At 36.4% G+C, this 17280-nt stretch overlaps 3 protein-coding genes across 4 annotated transcripts; 2 read left to right on the top strand and 1 right to left on the bottom strand.

Moving 5' to 3' along the window:
* Positions 1-235: 235 nt before the first annotated feature.
* Positions 236-1783, top strand: LOC148913532 (P2X purinoceptor 7-like). Its single transcript, XM_089031416.1, has 3 exons — positions 236-783; positions 890-1096; positions 1371-1783. The coding sequence occupies exons 1-3, from the start codon at positions 491-493 to the stop codon at positions 1525-1527; spliced, it is 657 nt and encodes a 218-aa protein (XP_088887542.1). The 5' UTR covers positions 236-490; the 3' UTR covers positions 1528-1783.
* LOC148913531 (uncharacterized) lies at positions 1284-3458 on the bottom strand. 2 transcript variants are annotated; one of them, XM_089031408.1, is made up of 3 exons: positions 2923-3458; positions 2463-2836; positions 1284-2161 (listed from the first exon to the last, which is right to left on the bottom strand). In XM_089031408.1, the coding sequence occupies exons 1-3, from the start codon at positions 3274-3276 to the stop codon at positions 2146-2148; spliced, it is 744 nt and encodes a 247-aa protein (XP_088887534.1). In that variant the 5' UTR covers positions 3277-3458; the 3' UTR covers positions 1284-2145. The 2 variants fall into 2 exon arrangements, with proteins under 2 accessions (XP_088887534.1, XP_088887531.1); XM_089031405.1 differs by having other exon boundaries at positions 1284-2836; positions 2923-3457.
* A 1809-nt stretch (positions 3459-5267) lies between these two features.
* LOC116286807 (glypican-4) lies at positions 5268-16619 on the top strand. The gene is made up of 7 exons (XM_031693394.2): positions 5268-5406; positions 9768-10056; positions 10214-10375; positions 13315-14003; positions 14871-15031; positions 15123-15254; positions 15384-16619. The coding sequence occupies exons 2-7, from the start codon at positions 9909-9911 to the stop codon at positions 15796-15798; spliced, it is 1707 nt and encodes a 568-aa protein (XP_031549254.1). The 5' UTR covers positions 5268-5406; positions 9768-9908; the 3' UTR covers positions 15799-16619.
* The last annotated feature ends 661 nt before the right edge of the window (positions 16620-17280 follow it).

Here is a 17280-nt window from a genome sequence, read left to right as displayed (position 1 = left end):
CAAAATATCGCAGACACGGTCTTTACAATGCATACTCTGTGTTTATAAATCCTATGGAATGGGACTGGTTATGTGGTTTTTAAGAACGTCTCGCTGAAAAGAAAGGCTAAAAGAGTGTATTGTTATCATGGATAAGTTGTGTGGTTGAATGCTAAGCTTTTCGCTATACCAAACTAAACCGCTTAAAGTGTATATCAGGTCTAGAATTTTTTTACGGTTTTGGCATCTCTAGATGATATAAGGAAATATTCCAAAAAAAATTTTTCGATTTCGAATTTTTTTCACCTCGAAATCAGCCTTCAAAGTTAGATTTCTGGCGACGCCCAGTCGTGTTGGCCGTGTTTTAGGAGACTGGTAACTAGTGACGTAAATTCGAGAACCGAGAAAAGCGATTGTCAAGGATACGAGTAGACAAAGTATTGTAAACATTGACCCGTTAGTGACTTTCATTCCTTCAAAAAACATAAATTTCAATATATAATTTCACAAGATGGCTACGAACTATTACGGGAGTGATTGCAGCTCTGAAAGCGAGATTTCAAGTATATATTCAGAGGAAGAGGATGGAGAAATAGAGGACGAATGCCATCAACATGCTGAAACACACGAGTCAGATGATAGCTACCCCAGGTCTGAATCTCACGAATTGGTAGGACCATATTCTTCAGAACCACTTGCTGATGCGGACTGGCTCAGTGAATATAACGAAGAAATTTCAAAGATCGAGAAGAGAAATGAAAAGCTTCAAGAAAGATTTGATGGCGTCACGCCGAATAGCGCTTGGTACGTAACTATCAAGATCTAGCTACAAGCTCACTCTTTTTGCAAAATATTTAGTTTCGTTTTGATTTTTTTACTAACTCGCAAATCTAAACGTTTCCTCTTTTAGGTGTAGATGCGGTCATTGCAAGAAAGACTTACTTCAAAAACCTCAAGAGTGTAATTGCTGTCACGAAATAGAGGGTTCTCCCATTTGTGTGACCTTACATCCAGGGTTTGAGCCTGTTTGTTTAAATCGCTGGTCCCTACGTTCATCATGTGCCAAATACCGCACTATCGACGGATATAAGTATAGACAAACTGGCAGTGAAGAAGAGTGAGTAAATCCTTTTTTTTTTCTTCTAAGCTTAGTTTTAATTACATGGGCCCAGAACAAGTAAGATAACTATGACTAATGTTTTCTTCCTTATTTTCTTATATCTTTTACTGTTCACGTGCTTTACAAGTCATACCATGCCGTTTTAAAGTATTACTTATTTCCATGATAATGATGTAAATAGCAATTGTAACTGACAGTTGTTTATTTCAAGAATATATTCTTGTTTGTTTGATAAGTTTATATACTAACAAATTATCATTTCATATTTTAGGCTTCTCCGTGCAACAGCTTACAGGGAATTCACCCAATTGGTTCATGGTTATCAAGGAGGAGGATCCAAGAGAATCCCACTGCCTGCTTGTGCATACCACTCGATAAGAAAACAGTTTCCTAGCACCGATTTTTGTGGATACGAAGATAACGAGTGATACATATTATATTATAAACAGAACATTGCATTAGAGTGATTTTACTCGAAGCATGAAAAAAATTGCACTACATAGTAGTAGATATTCACTGTTTTCTTTTGTTTTACTTCGACTCTCCTCACTAATTATACAACTTTGTATCATGGGTCTAATAGAAATGACTCAAATTGCCGTAATCAAATTGCCTTTATGAGGGTTGTTTTGTATTTGTCACTTTGTATTGCACTTACAACTATAATAAAAAATTATAAAATAATTAATTGTAAAAAGTATTACAAAATGATACATTTCTACATATTAATATAAGAGTGAAGTCACTAAACCAGTGAAATGGATAGTAGACTAATACACCTTAGCACTGAGACTCTAATGCCATTGTTTTCTTTTGTGTCTATTTGACTATTACACCTTAACAAGTAATTTCTATTTCACGGGTTTAGTAACTTCACTCTAAAAGCAAGAGAGTATTAACTGCTTTTCTGGTTTTTAGGGCAGTCTTTCACATTCTTGTGTCCTTTCATGGGATTCTTGCAATGAGTGCAATGAGGGATTGATTTCTCTATCCTGCCTTCTCCAATCTTCTTTGTTTTCTTCATTTCGGCAGCTTTGGCTTCTTGTTCAAGTACCTGTGATACTGATAAAAGTAATGCACAAATTAGCATGAAGTGAATAGTTGATGACAAAATTGTTAGTTTATATTATACTTCTATTATGTTATGACTGTTAGATTATTCAACATATTAGAAATAAACCTTCATGACTTAGACACAACAGTCTAATTATGAAGAAAGATCTATAGTGAAAGCACTGAATAAGGACTTTTATCTGTGTAGGGGTGATAGTCAACGTCATCAGGGATACTCTCAGGCTCTTCCTCTGTAATGTCATAGTCAACTGTGTCCTCATCATCTTCCTCCACTTCCATATTTACATACTCATCGTCTTGTTCCAAATTCTCTCCGATCCTTTCTCCAAGACCTTCTTCATGGTCGTTCAGCTGTGTTAAATTACACTGAATACCACAGGACAATTTTGGAGTGGGTTCCTTTGCCAGAGAATCGATCTTGTTTTTTAAATCGATGCATTTATTATGTAGCAATCGTTTTTCTTCTTTGAGCTTTTTGCAAGCCAAGCAATCTGGAGTCTGGGTGCTGAAATCCCGCGCTGAAGAACAATCCTCGGCACTGATTACTGTATCAGGCTCCTCTGCATTGTCTACAGGTAACCTGTCTTCATTCTCAAGCTCTCTAACAGGTCCCATGGCTTCTCTGGACTCACCAGTACTAGCAGCGATCATGTCTCTAAGAATCTATATAGTAAACAAACGATAGTGCTACAGTTGGGGCATATAGTCCAATATGTGTGACATTTTTTTATTATCAATCGACGACTTACCTTTCGGCGATTTCTTTGAGAATTGTTGGCTTCAGCTGAACTAGTCGATGGAACTGGGTAAAGTTTTGGGTATGACACAATTCCGGTCTCATCCCTTACTAAGTGTGCCAGCTTTCTGTCGTCTTCTCCGAAAGAGTAACGCTGACTGTAGTCCTCTGGAGAAAAGTGCTCCGAGCATATTGCCGAAGTCGCCGTAGGCGTCCATTTTGCTCGTCTTTTCAACACAAAATCGACCCATCTTTTCCTTCTAGCCTTTGCTATTGGTCGGTCATCATTGAAATAAGGGATCGTATGAAGTTTTATGCCTTTCTTCGTTATATTTGAACACCCTCCAACCACGCACCTACTAGGCATATTTACAATACTTCGAAAGGCCGATCTAAACTGTGTCACCGAATTTACGTCACAGAAAAACTAGTGCCAGTCCATTAGCGTCTCCCAAAACACGGCCAACACGACTGGGCGTCGCCAGAAATCTAACTTTGAAGGCTGATTTCGAGGTGAAAAAAATTCGAAATCGAAAATTTTTTTTTGGAATACTTATCTATATCATCTAGAGATGACAAAACCGTAAAAAAATTCTAGACCTGATATACACTTTAACATTTGATACATGTCTGTAAATGCAAGTCATTAGCGCCTTGGATATCCTTAAAACGAACGGGGCTTAACAAGCTTTTAATGGTACTAAGGGCTTGGGTCGTGACGTTAAGAAAATCATGTTTGATCGTGTGGGCGTTTGGAGCCTACTCCCAGGACGGACAAAGTAGTCGGTATTTTTACTCCAGTATAACGGAAACTGGGTTTGATCCGGTTAAAATGTCTCATGTTTGGATTAGAGGGTGCTGCGGTTTCCTTATTTGTTATGACGTCTAATCTCAAGCCTTTTACGTTTTGAAGACTAATTGAGAGTGGCCCGGGTGGCCCATGGATTTTGGCAATGGATATTTGCCAATCAATTCGAACTTTTTTTTCCTCAGTATTTGAAAATGATATGAACCAGCAGATAGTGAAAAAGTATGTCAAACTCTATTTGTCTAATGTCCGCACCCGGGATTCGACCGGTTATGATCGATATATTACAGCTTTGAACGACAGACGAGACTGATCGACCAAATATTTCAGAACCGACTAGTGTCAATTTAAAAACGCAACGAAATGTTTCAACAAGATAACTTACCGATCGACCATAGCAACCGACCGGTCGATTGTGTAATGGCTGAACATTTGTTTGATTAAGTACTGTTTGTTGTTACGTATAAAAATCACACACCGTTTAATTTTCTCCGGGGACTTCCGGTCAGCGGTAGTTGCGGGCTCAAAGACGTAGGTCAGATATATATTTTTGGAGAGAAGATCGAGACCATGTGCGAATTGAGTATTTCTACAGTTATATTTCCATTTATACTTTGATTTCTACTTATCCCAAGGCCCAGCAATGTAAGTTAGGTTTTCGTAGACATTTATTTGGTATTTATTTGTAATTTCGGGTCTCATTTTATGTATCTATTGTAGTTTTATAACCTTTATTCTCCACATTATTTTATAGTTTTCGAACCGTGATACTAACGTGATAAAAATGATATACCATCTGTACTGCGAGGATATCTGCTGTATTAAAAAATCACACGAGTTCAAAAGGCTGGGAGAATGATTTGTTTATCCTGGTTACACCCCTAGCGCCTAATAGTGCGTTATAGATTGAAAACAAGGCAACGCCACCGGAAAACCGCTGACTACAGAAAACCGTTGATTCATTCGATCAGCACGAGAAATGCCAAGAAAAAAGTTTCTGAAAAATATAAAATGAAACCGAAATTGCTTGATGGAATTGGTTTTTTTTCTGTTTGATTTCAATATTGCAATTATAAAGAACGTGCTGTTAAAATGAATGTAGTGGTTATTTATTGATGAAGCTCAGAGGGGGGTATGTAGTAATGAATCAGATGCGCAGATGGGGGTATGTAGTAATGAATCAGATGGGCCGGTCTTGATGTCGTCTGCTTGTCTGGGTTCGACGCAAACAAAAAACATGGTCAATGGGCAGAATTCCCCTTATACAAGGAAGTCCTACTGATTTATATTAATTAAATCCAATCAGAAAAATAGAGTTAGCACATTTGCACATTTCCAGAATTTATATAGATGCTGTTTTGAATTTCATCTTTGCTTTCAAAACTTATAAATTTAGAATAGGATTTGAGCCTCATAAGCCTCGTCTTCATGCGAGTAGCCGCCATTTTGGAACCCAGATAAGCTATCTTAAAGGTACAGTATTCGGTCACAATCGGTCACCGGATCAATCTTGGTCAGTTAGCTTCAACACTCCAGTAATGAGAGATTGCTTTGTTCATTAGTACCAGTATCTTCGCAACGATCACTTTACTAAAACTGACCAAGACAAAACAAGCGGTCAATTCGTTTATCACATTTTGCACTCGAATAGCTGGCTATATCCAACGCAGTCCTTTTACAAGATTTCAGGTCGGTATTATTTATTTATTTATCAACAATATTCATACAGAGGTGCCCAGTTCAGCAAAGCTGGTTTGAATGGGGCTCTCTTATAGATTACGTCATTCTTCCCAAAAGGACTGCAATTGGACTTTGTTCTCGAACTATGATTTCGCATTATCGTTAGTCTTCTTCATGTTCAAAGAGTCGTATTCGCAAACGTTTCGCTCTTTTAAATACCACTTTGGACTTGTTTGTGTGGACTCGAGGGGCTAAAGGGTCGTTCTGTTGGGTTTTTGAGGCGGTAGATTCATAGAGTTCTACATCAATTCTATTGAAGTTAAACAGGGTCAAAGTAACGTGAGCAAGCAAACGCGCCGCTTTGCACGTAGGCTCTCTTCATAACATGTCTGTATATCAGAAATTTTTAAATGGATTAGAGGAAACACGATATATATGTTGATATTGGTTGTGTTTGTGAACGGGAAAAGATCGAAACCTTCGATAAACCAACAATGTTGGACTTGAGAATACACCGCTAATTCATTTTGACCAAATTAACTTTTAAAAGCTTTCAGAAACCACTTAAATAGCAATTTATGGACTTCTAATTTAAATATTGTACAAAGAGGGTTAAAAATGAGCATCACCATCTCGGTGGCCTCCAAATATTCCGCAACCAATTAATGAAATGTCGGGAAATATTCCAGCTATTTTCGTACTTGTATAATTAAAATTTGTCAAGAGTTCTCGGTGCATTCGTTGGCGTATATAAATAATTCATTCAGGGATTAGTGATAACAAATGTGGCCGATAGCACAAAGCCTAGCAGTTTTTGATGACTGATAACTAGAGTCATAAACCTTCGAGATTTTTCTGGAAGTTTAAAGGAAGTGCTTGAACTATCGGTGACAAGCCTCTTGGAGCCTTTGCCAATAAAAAATTGAATGAATGCCTATGTTATGACAGAAGATGAAAAAATGCCGAATTACAGTCAAAATTTGTTGTTTTGCGACTTAATTTTCATGATAAAAAGATAATATACTGGTTATTTAATTTCACTTTTCCCAGTGAAACACCAAAAATAACTCCGCTTATACTGAAAAGAGCGCTAAAGGGTATTCTCAAAGGATTAGTGGTAAAACATCGCGTGCAACTCACCAACTTTTTTGCGATGTTCTTACTAGCAAATTACACTATTAAAAGCTGGTTTGCTTGGGAAACCATGAAACAAGAAAGGTCACCCTTAATAGGTTTATGCTGTAATTCTTTATTTTGGACAGTTTCTTTTGAAGATGATTGATAAATTGTATGGGTATTACTCTGGATTGCCGGTGGAGTGCCCTCCGGGTTCGGCATTCTCTAACTTTACCAGGACCACATGTCTTATTGGATATCTTAATAGCTCGATGACATCAAAAATATGCTGAAGTCTTACAAATGAAATGAACCCTTGTTTCGAATTTGACAGAAAATTTCTTTCACTCATTAAATAAGACGGAAAATATTGATAGCTATTCTCCAATCATAATCCTTCCTGCCACGTGACTATACCTAGAAGAAGATATTAAAAAAAATATACTGAAAAAAGCCTAAGTGAAAAATCGCCATTTTCTTTTTCTTGACGTATTTATAGTGCATATTCTATGAATATATCAAACATCACAATATCGTTGGCCAAGGTCAGATATAAAATCTCCGGCTTAAATCAAGATTTCGGGATGGCTGTCACGTGATTTCAATCTCTACAAGAAATCAAGTGTGGTTGATTAGTGCGGTAAAGATTTGCCAACTGATTCGAAGAAAATACTTAATAGTGCTTTGTCAACCACAAACAAAGACACGGTAGACTTGTTTTCAAAATTGTCTAAATTGAAGGATATCAAATTATATATATATTTTAGTGTCGTGTCTTTACTTAATCATAGCAGAGCGAGTTAAAATAATAATTCATATCTGTTACTGAACTTTGTTTCATAGATCTTACTTCCTTCCTTCCTTCACAGAAGTTTTTGATCGTTTTGATGAACTATCATAGCTCATACATCAAGAATTAAAGAAAGAAAGAAAGAAAGAAAGAAAGAAAGAAAGAAAGAAAGAAAGAAAGAAAGAAAGAAAGAAAGAAAGAAAGAAAGAAAGAAAGAAAGAAAGGTGAAAATACGAGAAAAGCCAAAGTGGAATCCAAACGAATATCTAATGTAAATAAGCATTGACGTTTGATAAAATAATGTTCAGATAAAAACTGTTCAATAATATATAATAGTCTAACATGGAGGTTTGATCGTCCAGCGATACGGGAAAGATAGTATAATGATACCGTATGTTAGACATCCTTAACCCACGCTCTAAAACCACGAAAGACGATTACAATTAGTGTTTCCTATGTGAGTATAGACGTACGGATCAAAAATATTTGACTTTTGGGCTCGGAAATCTTCACACAGTATTCTAAAAATGCAATGTTTATTTTCACTTTGAAGATAAAAAATAAATACTATCAAAACTTAAAGCTTCCGTCGTCTAGACAATCTTAAAATGATGGAAAACATGATTGAAATTCTTCAGGGAATGTGGGAATTTTTGATATCTCTATTAATAATGAAGCCTTTTAAAAAAACAAGGTATTATCGTGATTTTTTTTCGGATGCCATATATACTGTTTTCTCTCGTTTCCTTCTGAGCGGCCATACATCAACTTTATTATGTTATTTTTCGCGGAGTAAAATCTATGAAAGTAATGTTGTTTTTTTTAGTTTTTTGTTTTTACTTTCTTTTGAAAACCTAAGACCTTTTACTAAAATTTTCTTTCCAAGAGTAACTTTTGAAGAAATCTTGAAACTTGAGCAATTTTCATTGTCTATTGTCAATTGTTATGCCTATTTTTTTGTTTTCGTGCTTGCTTATTTTTTTACTATCTTTGACAGCGATATTTCAAGATTTTGTAGTAATATATTTTTTAAATTATTAATGTCAGAAACTTTCTTTGAATCGTATTGAGACATTGTTAAAGATTTATTGATTAAAAATCTTCATTTTTATATTTACGCGACCCACGTTGAGAATATCCTAAACCTAACAAGTCCACAAACAATTGAAAATCATGACAAAACTATGTGTATTTTCAAACTAATTGTTCTAGTTTTATTAGGAACTTAGCTATGTGTGTTTTCCTGGTGTTAGTTGATAAACAAAGACATTCATTTTCAAGCTGATGTATTTAATTAAGTAAATGTTTGAAAGTGGGTTTCAATCCCAACCAATTCTAAAGGCGTTTGTATGAAAGAGCCTTCCTAAATATTATGTCTGCATAATGAAAACCAGCTATTTTTGAGCCAGCTGACGCGGGGATAAGATTAAGACGTCGGCAAAAAGAATATTTTTACCTGGAGAGTTTTTGAATAAGAAAATTAACTTCTTCGTCAATTAAAAAAGTTGTTGTAACTTTGTTACAGTGTGTTTTTAATACAAAAAAATGTGAGTCATACCCTTTTATCCACAAAGAAAGAAAGAAAACCAGCCCTCTTTTGTGAACGAAAAGAAAAAAAATAAAGAGCAAAAAAAGGACCGACAGAAATGCCAGGAAATGCCATTCCTCTGACATACTTGTCTTTGAATAGTTTACTCTATCAACTATTTTTTCATCTGAGCTCTAAAAGTCTTAAGAGGAGCATTTGCGTTTGAGAGTTTGACATTAAAATTTTAAGCTTCTTTCTTTTTGGTCGTTTTATTCGAGTCTGAGTCATAAAACTCACACGGAGTATGGAGGTGATTAGTAGCAAACGTCTCGCCCATGCATATATTTAAGTCTTTTAACACCTCTTAGCTTAAATATGGACCATTGTGGGACATGTCTTAAGCCTTTCACAGATGAAGGACGTTTTTCATTGGGCCTGCCTAAACTCTATTGCGGGTTTCTTTGTAATCCCTTCTACTGCTAGAACAAAAGCGATTATCTAAAAAAAATTAAGTTTGTTTGAAAACGTCAAGAAAGATTTGAATAAATCACGTTTCAAGACATAAGCCGTGGATGTATACTGATAATGGATAGTTCAGAGGTCAGTGCCAACGGACTAAAGCACTAGTCTTGTATTTTAAGTATACCTGTGCAGTGTTATCCAAGTAAACATATAATGATTTTACTTGGCGTGAACCACTGTCAACTAAGAGTATGATTTATGGAATTTTGGGCAGTAGTGTTGTGATTGGTTGGCCAGTCGTCCAACTCCCGCCCCCCTTTTACGTAATGCATGGCCCTGATTGTGTGGCTCTTGTCATCGGAGACAAGCAAAGTAATTATCGACTCGACGTGTAAGCATTCCACGGCGAGTCGTACGGTGTTCTTTCGCCACCCTGCTGTTAAAAATTGCTCTCGCATTATTTTGCCATTGCAGAGAACAGCGAGCAAGTGATCTTTTTTTCGATCGCGAACGACGAAGCAACAAAGTCTAGTAACAACCACGCGTCGAGCAGCTCAACCAACAGAGTCAAACTAGACTCATCTGAGGCCGTTACTTTTTGTCTACACAACCAAAATGGCCACTTACATCGCTTTGTTGGGCTGCTTTTTGGTCTGTTTTTTGGCATATGTGGATGGATTAACGCCGAGTTGTACTTCAGTTAGAACGAAATATATAGCCAAGGGTTTATTGCAGAGTGATGTCCCCGCGAAAGCAGTATCTGGTGAGTAAGGGCAGACTCATGCTGAGGCTGTTTTGTGCCAAAATCGCGGGACTTTTCCTTATCGATTAAATCGATTTGAATTACAGACTTAGAAATTAATATATTTGCCTTCGACATTTCTCTCAAACGCGTCCTGATGGATTTTTTTGTTTTATAGATTCAAGCTTAAAAGTTTGTTCAGCGTCAAGTGAAAGTTGTTGCTCCAAGCGAATGGAGGACAGTTTTGCGGGACTCGCCAAATCTGAGTTTAAAGTCGCTCTCATAGCAAAGACGGACAATCTAAAGAGCATATTCGCCATTAATGGAAAAGTCTTCGACGGTAAGTTTTAGTTTTTGTGGGTTTTAGGTTGTGATTTTTTCTTGATGTTGTCTAAATATGGAAGTTTAACGAAGCGAGGACTATGTATGTTTTACCCATTGTTGGTTAAAATCTGAATGCATTTGACGACGGCACGTGTTTCTTATCTTCCATAAACGAATTTCAGCTGTATATTAGCTCTAAAACTTTAAATTCTAGTTTAGAGCTGAAACATTAAGAGTTAAGAAATCGTGATGAGACTATCGGGTTTTGAAAGCGTCAGGAAATCGAGCAAAATGCTAAGGTAAACAAGAATGTACTTGTACACGATTCCTGATGAAAGCGACGGACAAAGCTAGAAATTAAAACTCTACTTGTTTATTCGACTGTATTTTGTCTAAATTATGGCTTGTGTTCCCCGTAAGACCCTCTAAATGACCTCAGTTTAGGCTATTTCAACAATCCTGGACTACGTTGTGAACAAAGATTATGAAGAAAAGCGGAAACAGCCAGATGTAACTCGATCCTTGAGGGGTTAGTTTTGGTATGTCGCCATAATATATTGACTTGTCGCTAGGGAGCACACACGATCACAATTCTTTACCTTTTGAGGAAAGAAAGCGTTAAATGAGAATGGAAAAATAGTCGTATGATAATGCATGAATCGTTTGGGAAGTTTTCAAATTTGAGGTGCGAATACACGGCATGATAATGTCAAACACTATCACAAGCATTGGATCTTTTTTCATCGAACCGACCCTCTTAGATTGGATTACGCAGGGAAAAAACCTGAACATTATAACTATATTAGATTAATCGAAAACAAGGGAAAAAACTCTAGTAATCCGTCCCTGGTTCGAAGAAAAGCTTGTACTACAAGTTATAAGCCAGCCTGGGGGTATGAAAACTCAAATGTTCTTTTTTTCTTTACTTGGAAACCGCAAAAGTATATTTTTGATACCCCGCTAGGATGGCGATGAATATATTAGCCCTAGTACAGCATTATGTTGCATTAATAACCCCCCTAGCACAAAGAAGATGAATATGATGTATAATAAAACTGACATGTCTCTAAAACAAGAAAAAAATAGCCATCTACTCATCATGTTGCCTTTGCGGGAATACTGTAAGAATAAGCCGCGAATTTTTACCTTGTATATTCAGTAATTTTAAGTCATGTAAAGCGGGAAAAATAATAGGAAATTTAAAGAAAAAAAAGAACGAAAAACCTAGTATGAGCGCGCGGATTTACCAAATGAATCTTGAAAGGAAAGACTAGTAAACCAGGGAAGTGTAGAACGGATTCATGTTTTTTGTTTGTCGTTTCTCAAGTGGGAGGTTTTAGGATTCAACCTTTCTGAGCCGATTCTTACCCCCTGAGTGATTCGACACGACAAAGATAAAAGCCGAATTGGTATTGTCGTTTTAACTTCTAACACGATTAAAATTTAAGTCTTTTGAGGAATAATTGATTAAGTAAACACACAAGGTTAAAGGCTGAAACTTTCACGTTTTCTGCGTCGAATTGCTAATGAAAACCATACGTTTGTCACTAATGAGAATTTTTAACCCTGGGGCCTTTAAAAACTAATAACTCCACTAAGCCTTCAACTGGAAACAAGAACGTGTTGAAGCCAAAAATACACATGATTTTTTAAAATCAAATACAGTTTGTAAAAATGCTGTATTTAGAGAAGCGCATGGCACCTAAATAGATAAAAAACCGAAGATTTTTTCTTCTTTTATTGGAAGCAATATAAATGTCCCAAATCTTCAGTCCATGACTATACTTGGAGAGTATGTGGTAAAAGTAGATGTATTCCATTCCTCAAATTCTTAAGTCATTCAGATTGTAATTTCTCTCAGATAGAGGTTTGTGCATTGTGCATATGTTGATGATGGTCATTCTTGTGTTGTTAAGCTAAGGTGTGGAATGATATTAAGTGAATGTAGTTTCATTATGGTAACAATATAAACATATACATGTACCGCATCACTGGAAATGGGTCATAATCATTTCTTTAGATGAAAATAATATTGTAAAATGCTGTTACAAAAACAATGAATGCTAAGAGAAAATAAATAAATTTTGTGCTAACTCAGGCAGATTTAAGACACGAAGAGTTTCAATATATAATACTGTCTTTCATGTATAATTAGAGTATTTAACCCCTGCTTAGTGATGAATCGAGAAATCAGTCTTGGAATAGTTGAAGTTAAATAAGGTTGCCATTAACATTGTGATAGTTCTTGAATCAGATGGTACTAATGGTTTGTGAGATAAGCTGCCTAATATTTATGCTATTCTTGTCAACTCTTGAGATAATTGAGTGCTCATTACAATCAACACTGCAAGATATAGTTAATATTGTCATGTACTAACTTCCAATCAACATTACTCATTTTTATGTTTTTCTATATAAGTAGATTTTTTTTGCAATATTCACTTAATTTTGGGTGTGTAAGATGATTTGAATTTATTCCATTGAGTTCAAAGTGTCCTCTCATACAAGCTTTTGCTGGTTCAAAATTATGCCACACAATGCTGTGACAGTCTTGATTTGTTCATTCCTTCTCACAATACCTTATTTCTACTTTTAGTACCACAAAAATTTAAAAGTATAGTCAATAAACTGCTTTTTTTTTCCAGAACTTCTTAATTAGTCCTAATTTTTCTAGCAAGGATATATATGAGATTAGTGATTATAGTTTTGGATTGTATCTTTATTGAGAATGTCCAGTGATAATGAGACAGTTGAAAGGTGTGATCAACTTTGGATCAACTACTTAACTTTGCAGATATATTGTTCTCTTAAATTAATAGGGTTATGCTTATGTGGCTTGTAGTCTATCTTTGTCACAGATTTATTGAATGGTACAGATTGGTATTCTGTGGCATTGAAAATACATGGATGCGTCTCGACAAGCATCAAATAATTTATTTTAATTTTCTTTTGCAGTTTTTTTTCAAAAACTCATCAAGAATTCAGAGAGGGATTTGAATACTATGTTTCTGAAAACCTATGGCAACTTTTACAAAGACCACGCCAAGGTGTTCGTTGACCTGTTTCTCAGTCTCACTCAGTACTACCAAGGCAAGAACCTTGATCTTACTCAAGTCATGAATAACTTCTTTGCAAATCTGATGAAACAAATGTTCCAACTGATGAACTCAAAATACAAGTTTGAGAATAGCTACTTGGATTGTGTGACTCAGCACATGGATGATCTTAAACCATTTGGCGATGAAAAACAGAAGTTGACGGTACAGGTCAAACGAGCCTTTGTGGCTGCACGAGCATTCGTTCAAGGACTAAATGTTGGTTCCAGTGTACTGAAACAGCTCCAGGAAATCTCAGCCACAAATGAGTGTGAAAAAGAAATCACTAAGTTGTCTTTTTGTTCTTGGTGCCAAGGACAAACAGATTTGAAACCCTGCCCAACATTCTGTACTGACACCTACAAAACCTGTTTCTCTAACTTGAACGGAGTAAATGCTGCATGGAATAGCTATGTCACTGCATTGCTGGACCTGTCAGGCAAGTTTGAAGGACCTTTTAGCATTGAGAGTGTCATCAATCCACTTGGAGTGAAAATTTCATTTGCCATCATGAACTTTCAAGAAAAACATCTTGAAGTTGCAAAAAAGGTAAGAACTGGGAATGACTTCATTTTGATACTAATCCTAAAGAATCCTTTTTTAAACTCTTTTTCTCAATCAAATGTTTAACTCTTTTGGGAATTGTGAGATTCTGTTGGCTTTATTAATGGTTTTTATTAGGCCAAAAGAAGGAACTACTCAAAGGATTCTGGTAGTATCATCATCATTATGCATTGTTACTATCACCAGCTTCATTACGATTTAAGGGTAGCATGGGTGGGGTACGCTGCTAACATGTCATACATCTTTCACCGCTGTGAGTCCAACGGGTTGTGTCGCTGGTTCGAGCCCTGCAGTTGTCACATGAATTGAGTTTGTTTGATGTCTTGTTCTCTCCTATGCTACAACGGTTTTCTCCGGGTTCTCTGGTTTCCTCCCTCCGTAAAAATCAACATGTGAGTTGAGTGTTGTGTGCAAAGAACATTGAATGTAATGGTAGTTCGTGTGAGCGAAAAGTGTCCCCAATTAGTGCGAAAGTGCTTGAACGACCAGACACTTAAATGAAGAAATTTATTTATTTATTTTTTATTACCATTATCCCGGTTTTTACGACGGTAGCACTTAATAGCCAGTAGCTAACAAACCTTTCACCCTTGTTCAATGATCGAATCGGAATTTGAAAGCTGATTTTCAGGTATCGAGGAGGGAAATCTAGAGAACCCAGAGAAAAAACCTTGAACCAAGGAAAGAAACAACTGGAATCTATCTAAATAATGAAAGCCATGTCTGGGAATCAAACCAGGGCTGCACTGATAAGAGGCGCGTGCTCTCTCCTTTGTGCCAACCATGTTTCCTATCAACAACATCATGCATGGAACATAATTTCAACAATTCTTTGATTGTTTTTTTTGCCAGATTTTCACTGGATGTGGGACACCAACAACCCTAGCCAAAACAAAGCGGTCTTCTGACGATAGTGACTTCTTCATTGACGAACCAGGAAAAATACGACGTGAAGTGAAACAACATGACCCCAGCTCTGCAACACCTACACTATCAACAATGAACCTTGGAAAGTAAGAATACATGTGATTGCATCATACATCATACATGATTATATGTTACTTTAAATGTTTCAAAAAATAACTTTTCCCCTTGTTTTTGTAGAATAACTAAAAAGTTTAAAGAACAAATAAAGCCAGCAAAAGAGTTTTGGCAAAATCTTCCATCAAATATCTGTACAGCTCCAAAATCATCGTCTGATTCTGCAAACTGTTGGAATGGCACTGCTGTTGGAAAGTAAGTGTTGTGTATTTTTCTGCCTCTTCTGCCTGTCCCCCCTCCCCTATATTCTTCAACAAAGACACTGCAAAGCTATTTGTCTAGTCTTTAATAATTATAAAAAGTAATTGTAACTTTTCCCTTCAGATACACAAGTCCAGGCGACTCAGAAAATAACATCGACTCATCTTTAAGTTCTTCAAGGGATAAGGTAGAGCAACAGGTTGCTGTCCTAAAAGCCATGACTCACAGATTGACCGCAGCTTTGTCAGGAGAGGATGTGAACGTCGTAGGTGGAGATACTGATGGTAGTGGCGATGGCAGTGGTAGTGCAAGCGGTGAGAGTGGTGATGGTAATGACATCACTTCACCACCAACGGTTTTCCCAACGACGGAAGACAACTCGATCGATGACAATATGTTAGGCGGTGGAGCCAGCAATGATGGAGGAAACACTCTAGGAAAGAGAAATATGGACAGCAATGCACAGACCTTGAACGCCATGAATGCTTTGTTGTTCATAATGCTTGCGTTTGTGTACGTCAACTTAAGGTGGTCATAAACAGCTAAGGAGGCAATTGGTTTGATTTTGTAAGACAGATGAGGGTCATTAGACCATTCTTACTTGCGAAGTTGACTTTTCTAAAGATATGTAATTGAAGAGAATTGTAAATATATGAACAAAGCTGACCATCAGACTTTCTCCGTCAAGACCGTAAGACAAACCTCGCTAAAGTTTTTGTATCGAACTGTATGCAATTGTACGACGGTTATAATCTAGACAAACGCTTTGAACTGAAGCGTTTTTAACTATAAACGTCAGTGTCGCAGATCTATAAAACTGACTCCAATAAGAAGGTCAAGAAAGACTGACGAAACGAAGTTCGCAACCGTGTTTTTGAGTGATCTTTTTAAAAAGATTTTTTTTGTTTTTGTTTTTAAGACAAAGAAAGCTACATTAATTGTTTTTATATACGTGGATAGTTTTCATAGAATCATTTGAAAACTCATGAATCCAAGACGTCTATAATATAAGGGAAGGAAGATGAAAAAGACGCTCAAAAGCTCGCGAAAATAGACGTGTGCCGAGCACCAGAAAAAATGGCGTCAAAACAACTGAAACCAGGAGTCGTTGCCACAGCAACTTTTAATCAAAGAATGTCACAACATGTACACATTTTACCATAACCTACCTAATATATATATGTATATACGTTAGGTCATCTAGAAGAAGACCAAACGTTATGTATTCTTTTTTTGATTTGTTTAGGATTTTTACGAAGAGAAATGTGAAATACCAGAGAAAATGTGTGTACATTTTTGTCATAACTATATAACGTCTGATGTAACAATATATGACAAATAGTTTCTAATTTAACAAAACATTGTCTTGTGTATTTATTTTTTACCCTTCAGAACCTTTTGAATCCCATTCGAATAAAACAAAAACTCACCGTGCAATTAGTCACAGATGGATAAGACGAAACGCGTCGCGTATTAAGTTATGTGGTCACAGAAATATGATAAGCGCTGTAGATTTACGGGAAGTTGATAAGTAGAAAAACAAGCCACTTGTCTAACTACCACAGGAACCCCAACATTGTTGAAATGAAGATTCAAATTGATTGGTATGAAAAGCCCTCTACCATAGGCGCATTTTCCCCTTTTCAGACCAAGTGTCATTCTCTTGAGAATAAGATTCTGTTTGAGTTCTATCCATATTTATGTATCTTGAAACAAAAAAAATGATACTCAAGGGAATGACAAGTGGTCTAAAATGGAAAAAAACATTACGCTTAAGGTAAAAAGGTTGTATTGGCGGGATTGCTTTTTATAAAATCGGCAAAAGTTCTGAAAACGGTCTTTATGTCATGGGAGGGGATAAGAACTTCGCTTTACCTTAACCTCGTTATCGTGTATTACGTAGGCTACACCCAACCCCTGGATTATATTCGAATCACCATATGTCCACATTTTCCAAACTACGTTTTTATTTTAATAGCAATAAACGGTCTATACACAGATTGTAAGTTATGTTCGTTAA

This window comes from Actinia tenebrosa, unplaced genomic scaffold (genome assembly GCF_029948245.1).
Source record: "Actinia tenebrosa isolate PJP-AT-01 unplaced genomic scaffold, QUT_ActTen_1.0 PGA_scaffold0__85_contigs__length_37466705, whole genome shotgun sequence".
In the NCBI taxonomy this organism is placed as follows: domain Eukaryota; kingdom Metazoa; phylum Cnidaria; class Anthozoa; order Actiniaria; family Actiniidae; genus Actinia; species Actinia tenebrosa.
Note: the sequence above shows the minus strand (reverse complement) of the source record. Positions and strands in the feature narration are given on the sequence as shown.